This window comes from Vulpes vulpes, chromosome 2, assembly GCF_048418805.1.
Source record: "Vulpes vulpes isolate BD-2025 chromosome 2, VulVul3, whole genome shotgun sequence".
NCBI classification, from domain to species: Eukaryota; Metazoa; Chordata; class Mammalia; order Carnivora; family Canidae; genus Vulpes; species Vulpes vulpes.
Genome location: NC_132781.1, coordinates 46,174,205 through 46,183,267, shown reverse-complemented (window position 1 = coordinate 46,183,267; position 9,063 = coordinate 46,174,205). Strand labels below are relative to the sequence as shown.

General features: G+C 45.7%; 1 protein-coding gene across 4 annotated transcripts in view; it reads left to right on the top strand.

The window, feature by feature from the left end:
• Window positions 1-2: 2 nt before the first annotated feature.
• Window positions 3-9,063, top strand: part of SMG6 (SMG6 nonsense mediated mRNA decay factor) — a 239,644-nt gene continuing 230,583 nt past the window's right edge. Inside the window, exons 1-4 of one of the 4 annotated variants that reach the window (XM_026016159.2) lie at window positions 3-219; window positions 2,959-4,696; window positions 5,227-5,419; window positions 5,930-6,040. In XM_026016159.2, coding sequence (XP_025871944.1) covers window positions 132-219; window positions 2,959-4,696; window positions 5,227-5,419; window positions 5,930-6,040 — 2,130 coding nt within the window. In that variant the 5' untranslated portion in view covers window positions 3-131. Of the gene's footprint in view, window positions 220-298; window positions 478-2,958; window positions 4,697-5,226; window positions 5,420-5,929; window positions 6,041-9,063 lie in introns of those variants that run through there. The other 3 variants (XM_072741189.1, XM_026016160.2, XM_072741201.1) reach the window with 3 other exon arrangements.

Sequence of the window (9,063 nt, the reverse complement as noted above, 5' to 3'; positions counted from 1 at the left end):
GGGGAGGAAGGCGGGAGGGGGCGGGGACACGGGTGGGAGGTGGGCAGGCGCGCGCGCCGCCCGTCGGTCGTGGTTTCCTGGCTGCGCGGGGCGGTGGCGGAGTGGCTGCAGCTGTAGCAGCAGCCGCGAAGATGGCGGAGGGGTTGGAGCGTGTCCGGATCTCCGCGTCGGAGCTGCGAGGGATCCTGGCCGCTCTGGCTCCGCAGGCCGGGAGCAGAGGTGAGTCGCACCGCCCAGCTCCTGGGCTGGGCCTGCCCGCCCCGCCTCCCTTTCCCTCCTCTGCCTCCTCCCTGCTTAGTCGGCGGAGCTCGGAAGCCCCCGCCCCTTCCCCCAGCAGTGGGGGCGGGGGCCGAGGGCGGTCCCCTGGCCGCCCCTGCAGCCTGAGGGCCAGTGTTGGAATCGGATTCGGCCCGCCCCGGCCCCCTCCCGGAGAGCCCTACCCGAATTCCTGCCTCCGCCCCCTTTCTCACCGCGAAGGTGACTGTTCTATTGCCCCAGCCTTTTCAGGCCAGTTTGTGGATTCCTAGTCCTCAGGGGACGGGGCGAGGAGTGGGCGCTGGGGTCTGGGAGGGGCCCCAAGGTGTGTCGTTCCCAGAGGAATCATCCGCATGCCGGTCCTGTCATCCCTTTAGAGTTAGAGAGAAGGAACTGAGAAAAATCGAAGAGAAAGATTGAACAGCTTGGGACTTCCTTGCTGAACTTTTTCCCTCAAGGCAGGGTTCTGAAGGCTGCGCCACCGGAGAGTAGAGAGCTGACTCTACTCTGGTTTGCCCTTGGCGTGTGTAGGAGCAGTTTTTATCAGAGAGAATGGTTATCTTGCAAATTAAAGTCTCCATCTACACCCGGAAAGCTCCAAGGAAGATTCTAATATCTCATCTCTCCTTTGTTAGGTGTAGTTGTATAGAATGCTAGTTGTGCTTGTGCAGGCTTGTGGCCAAAGTCTGAATTTTTTTTTTTTTTTTTTTGTCATCTGAATGGGATTATTCAGGCTGTTTTTCCCCTCTTCTCTGAAAAGTAGTAGTAGCTTTTCTCATCCCAACTTTCACCTAAGTTACAAAGGCTGTTGAGAGTGAGTTATTCTGGAGGTAAGCTGCTTTACCTTTATTCGTGCTTGGTGAGCTGGTCTTTTAAGCTTTTTGAAAATACTGAAGCACTGTCTTACACTTCAGGGGCTTTTTTTGCTTTTGCTTCTTTCTGTTTTGTTAGGCCTATGAGTTTAAGTGCTGAAGAATATTACTTATTCCTGTTATGAGCTTGTTTGAATTGGTGTTTATAGAACAAACACTAGGATTCTTTTTTTAATTTTATTTATTTATTCATGAGAGACACACAGAGAGAGGGAGAGAGTGGCAGAGACACTGGCAGAGGGAGAAGCAGGCTCCATGCAGGGATCCCGATGCGGGACTCGATCCAGGGTCTCCAGGCTCATGCTCTGGGCTGAAGATGGTGCTAAACCACTGAGCCACCTGGGCTGCCCCAACACTAGGATTTTATAAAGCATTCTGTTTTGAGTACTTTCTTTTTAAAAAGATTTATTTAGTCATGAAAGACAGAGAGAGAGGCACAGGCAGAGGGAGAAGCAGGCTCCACGCAGGAAGCCCAGTGTGGGACTCAGTCCCTGGTCTCCAGGATCACACCCTGGTTTAGGTGGCGCTAAACTGCTGAGCCACCAGGGCTGCCCTATTTTGAGTACTTTCTAATCTCACTAATTCCTGTTAGTTTTCCCCTTGGCAAATTTAGTGTCTATTTGTAGTAGTCTCTAACCTTAACAGATGAAGGTAACATACAAAAAGTAGGTACTTGCTTATCTGCCCTTGGGTAAGTTTATGGATCCTGGAGAGTAGTTTCGAAAGACCCTTATTCTTAAGAGCTGCAGTCCTTGGTATTTTGAGAGCATGTCACAATACCTTCATCATCCTCCAGAGAAAGATCCTTTTGGAACTTTTTCTTTCTCATATTCCACATCATAGTAGCAGTTAGTCCCAGTATTCTAATGATAATAGTCTGAGCAGTATTTCCTTGGAATGACTGCTGGTTGCTATTAGAGAGTTGGTGAGCATGAGTGGAGTTGAAAAATGTGAAAGGAACTGCTTCCTGTTTGCTTCAACAAGAGGTATGTGTTTGGGCAGTTGATATCCTAAAACAAGAGGATTGTCCTGGCCAAGTTCAGGGACTCGAATTGCAAACTTTTTCCCCAAAGGTGTCCAAAGGTTATTGTGCATCTCTCTCTTTTTCTCCCTTACCCCCAACTACAACTGTGTTAAAAAGGGCTTAACCACCCTGGAAAAATATTAGAAGCACTAGAAGAAAAGACTAAAATGGATCTAAGGGTTCCATGAGGAACATGCATAGTCTGATGCTCGAATGATTAGGGATCGTTTATTCTGGCAATGATAAGGTAGTTTGGGGTCTTGGACATCTGGATAGGTAGGACTTGGGTAACGCAAGAGAGCGTGTTGTTGTTGTTGTTGTTTTCCGGTTTCCCTAACCCAAGTGTAGATAGCTCTAACATATTGAAGTTTCCTAGCTTTGCTAGTTGCTAAACACATACTGTAAACCTAGTAGAATTTCTGCTTCTTCAGAAATTTCCTTCCTTGTCCATCAATATTAGCATTTCTACGTGTTATTTATTTTTTTTAAAGAGCACTGCTGTATTTATTTATTTATGATAGTCACAGAGAGAGAGAGAGAGAGAGAGAGAGAGGCAGAGACACAGGCAGAGGGAGAAGCAGGCTCCATGCACCGGGAGCCTGATGTGGGATTCGATCCCGGGTCTCCAGGATCGCGCCCTGGGCCAAAGGCAGGCGCCAAACCGCTGCGCCACCCAGGGATCCCCTCTACGTGTTATTTTTGCTGGGCTTTTCTCTTACTTAACCAAAATGACAGGTTGTTGTTTTTTTCCTTTCCTCCCTCCCCTCCCTTTTATTTTCTCCTACCTGTTCCTCCTCAACATAATAGAAAACATGAAGGAGCCCAGGCAACGCAAAGATAACCGGCGCCCAGATCTGGAAATCTATAAGCCTGGTCTTTCTCGACTGAGGAACAAACCTAAAATCAAGGAACCTTCTGGGAGTGACGAATTTAAGGATGAAATTGTTAATCACAGAGATTCCTCTGCTGTTAGAAATGATACACAGCTCATTAAAGACATATGCAAGGAATTGGATAACCAACATCAAAATGGTCCTGTAGACCCAGAAAATATTGGGCCTCAGGAGTCCTTTCCTAGGACTTCTGGACAAGAGGATCGAAGTCTAAGAATTATCAAGAGAACAAAGAAACCTGATATGCAGATCTATCAGCCTGGAAGGCGTTTGCAGACTCTTACCAAAGAATCGACCAACAGGGTGGGTGAGGAAGAAATCCTCAACCAGGTGGAACAACTGAGAGTAGAAGAAGATGACTACAGGGGAAATGTGAAAGAGGAAGTCATGAATAAACTAGACAAAAATGAAGCAGAAAAGAGCCTAAATGGTGACAGAGTAAGGGCTGTAAAAGGAGAAAAAGGAAAGAGGATTGAGAAGGGGGAGGGGATAAGGAAAGGAAATGATGACCTGGCACAGGGGAAGCCGGGTTCTGCAAAGCGCTACTCCCGCTCAGACAAGCGGAGGAACCGCTACCGCACCTGTAGCACTAGCTCAGCTGGCAGCAACAACAGTGCTGAGGGGGCTGGCCTGACTGATAATGGATGTCGTCGCCGCCGACAGGACAGGACCAAGGAGAGGCCACGACTGAAGAAGCAAGTATCTATGTCCTCAACTGACTCTTTAGATGAGGACAGAATTGATGAGCCTGATGAGCCTAGGAGGAGCTTGGAAAGGAAAAAACATTTAGAAAGAAGCTGGTCTGGTCGGGGGGAGGGAGAGCAGAAAAGCAACGGAAAAGAAAATCGAGGCACCCTTCGTGTCACTTTTGATGCAGAAACCATGAACAAAGATTCCCCCATGGTGATATCATCCAGGGAGGATGTGGATAGGATAAAGCCTGACAAAAGCTTGAGCAGTGGGGGCAAAGGCTCTGAGAAGCAGGAGTCCAAAAACCTGAAACAAGAACTTCGAGGTCGTGGACGTGGCATTCTGATATTGCCTGCCCATACCACCCTATCTGTCAATTCAACTGGTTCTCCGGAATCTGCACCTTTGGGACCTCGGCTTTTGTTTGGATCTGGTAGTAAGGGATCTCGGAGTTGGGGCCGAGGAGGCACCACTCGGAGATTATGGGACCCAAACAATCCTGATCAGAAACCTGCTCTTAAGAGCCAGATGCCCCAGCTGCATTTCTTAGACACTGATGATGAAGTCAGCCCTACTTGGGGTGACTCCCGCCAGGCCCAAGCATCCTACTATAAGTTTCAAAACTCTGACAACCCCTATTATTACCCCCGGACACCAGGCCCTGCCTCTCAGTATCCCTATACAAGCTATAGTGCTCTGCAGTACCCCGTGGGCCCCACGAATGGTGTGTACCCTGGGCCTTACTACCCAGGCTACCCAACTGCATCAGGACAGTATATTTGTAGCCCTCTCCCTGCCAACACTATGAGTCCTGAAGAGATGGAACAGCACATGAGGAACATGCAGCAGCAGGAGCTACATAGGCTTCTCCGGGTGGCTGACAACCAGGAACTGCAGCTCAGCAACCTTCTCTCCAGGGACCGCATCAGTCCTGAGGGCCTGGAGAAGATGGCTCAGCTCAGGTATGGTGTGTTCCATCCTGGCTAGAGGGAAATGGGGATAAGCTGGAGGTGTATAGGCTCTAGTGACTGAGGAATGTAGAAACTTTTTTGGCCAGTCACTGGGTGTTAAATCCCTTTCACATTGATTTTTAAAGGAAGGGACAGTTGGAAAAATAACAAAATTTTGTTTCTAGTCTTAGAAATGATGCTTCCCACTTTTTCTTTAAGAAAAAAAATCTTTAGGAGTACATGGAATCTGGAAATGGAAAGACTTTCCAGAATGCCAAGAAGTGAACAACATATAGCTTGTGGCAAAGATCTTCTTTCAGCTGTTAAATTTAGGTGGAGGCATATGGGGAAAAACTACTAGACATAACTGTCTGTAGAATGACATTCTGCTGTGTAGAATGAAAAGTCAAATGAGTACTATACCTGGTGGCATTTTGGATTTCCTGCCAAGGAAGGTGTTTAATTTGCAAGAAGCTCGGATCTTGGATCTAGCCTTTCTTGTGATACATGTGGAGCTAGAAGTTGCATGTATTTTATTCCAGAGCTGAACTGCTGCAGCTATATGAGCGCTGTATCCTATTAGATATTGAGTTCTCTGATAATCAGAATGTGGATCAGATCCTGTGGAAGAATGCTTTCTATCAGGTGATTGAGAAGTTCAGGCAGCTTCTCAAGGATCCGAATGTTGAGAACCCAGAGCAGATTCGGAACAGACTTTTGGAGCTCTTGGATGAGGTAAACCATCATCTTTTTGTTCTCAGGATAAAGGCTTTAGCATTCTGTATCTGTAGTTGTGATGGGTTTTTATCACCTGAAATACGATGATTTATAGCAGAACACTGGCAAAAACTTTATGTTCTTTTCTTGGGTTTAGGCCTACCCTACCTTGTTGCTTTCCTTGGGACCATAACTTATTGGCAATTGAAGTTAGTTCTGAGCTTGGAAATTTTCTGAATGTCTTATTTGGTGGTGGGGGGTTGGTGGCTGTAGGAAGAGAAAGTGTGTCTGTGGTGTGTATGTGTGTTCATATTTTTAAAACGATTGAAAATCATTTGGGCTTTCAAAAAGGGGCTTATGCTATGAATATGTGTTTAGTTGGTGACCACTAAATACTGTGTATACTCTCTTTACATGGGATGAATAAACATTAGCAGAACTGTGAACAGGTTATTTGTCCTAGTTTCTGGTAGGTAGATTGGATCACAACAGCCTGATTCAGCTGTTTCTTATTTTTTGTCTTTATAGGGTAGTGACTTCTTTGATAGTTTGCTTCAGAAGCTGCAGGTTACTTACAAGTTCAAACTGGAGGACTACATGGATGGTCTTGCCATTCGCAGCAAGCCATTACGCAAGACAGTAAGCCAGCTTCTTTATCTTAAATTTAATCATCCGTTTAGTAAGCATTTGTCTAGTGTTTTGTGCTAGGCACTGTGCTGGATGTTGAGGTACAGAATGAAAGATACAGTCCAGGGCAGCCCTGGTGGTGCAGCGGTTTAGCGCTGCCTGCACCCCGGGGTGTGATCCTGGGGACCCTGGATCAAGTCCCACGTCAGGCTCCCTGCGTGGAGTCTGCTTCTCCCTCTGCCTGTGCCTCTGCCCCCCTCTCTCTCTGTGTCTCTAAGAATAAATAAATAAAATCTTTAAAAAAAAAAGAAAGATACAGTCCAGTGGAGGAACAGACCAAGTAAACCAGCAATAATCATGTAGTAAGTACTATGGTAATGTTACATATACAGTGTGGAAGGGGCAGAGTGAAGTAGCTCTGATTCAGACTGGTGGTGTCAAGGGGGACTTCTGAGAGACTATCAAGTCTTGAAACACGACTAGGAGTTGAAGGGGCAGTATAGGGCACAGCAGGAGACAATCAGGCCTTGTTGGAAAGTGTAAGAAGTTCAGTATTCTGGTTTTTGTAATGTGGCATTGGGCTGTTACAGGAGGTAAAACTGAAGTAGAAAGGGATAGATCAGAAACTTTGGTATCCATACTGAAGACTTTGGAATTTATTCTGAAAGCAGTGCGGAGCCATGGATTGATTTTCACTAAGTGGGTAGCATAGATTTCTTCTTAGAACCAGTCATTCTGGCAAATAGTAGAGGAGTTTGGGCAAGAATAGAGGTTGGGGAATCAGGTTGTAGGCCTGAACTAAGGTAGAGATAGTGGAGGTGGAAAAGAGGAGACAAATTGGAAATATATAAGGGAAGTAGAGTTGACTTGCTGGCTGATTTGGTGCGAATGATGAGATAGGAGGCATGAGTTTATATCATCTCCCAGCTTGTCGTCTAGGAGAGTGGCAGGGAAGGAAGAGATTGGTTCAGTTTTGGCTTGCATAAATGGAGGAACTTGAAAATGAGCAGATGAATGTTCTGGTCTGTTCAAAGCTTGGGAAAGAGCTAAGTTGGTGATATGGATTCAGAAGTCATCAATCTATAAGTGATAGTTGAAGCAGAAGTTGGGATACTGGGATACTGGCCAGTCAGCCAGAGAGTGGGGCCAGGGGGATCAGATTTCAAGATGTTAGTGGGTAGAATTGCTAAGTGTTATAGAGTCATTGAATGTTAAGATTACTAAAAGTGTCCATTGGATTGGATGAACTTACCCAATTTATTTCAATTGGAGAGGATGCAAGACAAATTGCAGAGAATAAGAAGTGAGACAGTAGATACAAGAAGGGAGTAATATATTGGACCATTCTTGTAAGAATTTTGGTCGTGAATGCAAGGAGGGAAGATAGTAATTAAAAGAGAACATAGGGCAGCCCTGGTGGCTTAGCGGTTTGGCACCACCATCAGCCCAGGATGTGATCCTGGAGACCTGGGATGGAGTCACACATTGGGCTCCCTGCATGGAGCCTGCTTCTCCCTCTGCCTGTGTCTCTGTCTCTGTCTCTCTGTGTCTCTCATGAATAAATAAATAAAATCTTTAAAAATAAATAAATAAAAGAGAACATAGTGTCAAGAGAAGTTTGTTTGTTTAAGATTTTATTTATTTATTAATGAGACAGAGAGAGGGAGGCAGAGACACAGGCAGAAGGAGAGGGAGGCTCCATGCAGGGAGCCTGATGTGGGACTCAATCCTGGGACTCCAGGATCATGCCCTGGGCCAAAGGCAGGTGCTAAACTGCTGAGCCACCCAGGGATCCCCTGAGAAGTTTGTTTTTAAGCTGGTAGAGACTTCTATATTGAGAGGAAAGGGTCAGGGGAAAGGAAGAGGTTAAAGACTCATTAGAAAAGTGCTCATGATTTATGGAGCAGAGACTTCCTCTTGTCTTTCTACTCATGATTGCTGTACACAAACTCTGTTACTAATCAAGTATTTATTGAGACTCTCCTACATGCCACGTGTCTGTCTGTCTTTTTTTTTTTTTTTTTTAAGATTTTATTTATGAGAGATACATACAGAGAGAGGCAGAGACATAGGCAGAGAGAATAGCAGGCTCCATGCAGGGAGCCCAATCCGGGACTTGATCCTGGGACTCCAGGATCATGCCCTGGGCCGAAGGCAGATGCTCAACCACTGGGCCACCCAGGCTTCCCGCCATGTGTCTTTCTAGGCACATATAATTCATTGTGGAACAAGAAAGCCATGATCCCAACTTATGGAGTTTAGAGTTTGATTAGGGGTGAGTATAGATGGTGTATTAGTAATTGCAGATACAGTGATTTCTGGAAAGGATATTGTGGTGGTGGTATAATATAAAGGAATTTAGAGGATCATGGAAGACTGAGGAAGTCATAGTTAAGCTGGGGCTGAAGACCTGAGATGTTATAGCCAGGTGGAGGTGTATGTGAAGATGCTACAACATTCTGTGGAGAGGAAATAGTGTATGTGTAGGTCCTGAAGCAAGAAAGAGGCATGGTGTGTTGGGGGGACTGAGAAAAGTCTAGTCTGACTGAGGGACAGAGTGTGGGGGAGAATGGTGCTGAAGAGGTGACCAGAAGCTAGATCATCTGGGACTTTATCCAGAGGATAGCAGGCTGCCTTTGGTGAAATTTGTTTTTTTCTTCCCTGCATTGAGATAGCAGAATGCTGTGGTATGGAAACATAATCTGTTTTCTTTGTACTTCATTAGTTAAATACAAAGGGCTCTTGGTATTCATAGAAAGTGTGGAATGGTCAGGACTCTGAAGGTATATGGCATGTAGTGGTATATAACTTTGCTGAGGCACACATTTATTATGTATTAAGAGGTTGATGTACAGTAGCTAGTTATTTAGCTAGTGGATGAGCCTTCCTAAGGGTAACATCTATTTCTTGAAGGCTTTGTTCTTTATTCGGTGATGTGTTAGTTTCTTATGTGTGAAGTGGAGTGGAATTGTATGTTATGAAGTGATGTTCCTCAGGTTTTTTGGTTGGACATGTGTCTTGTGATTGTTAAGGGT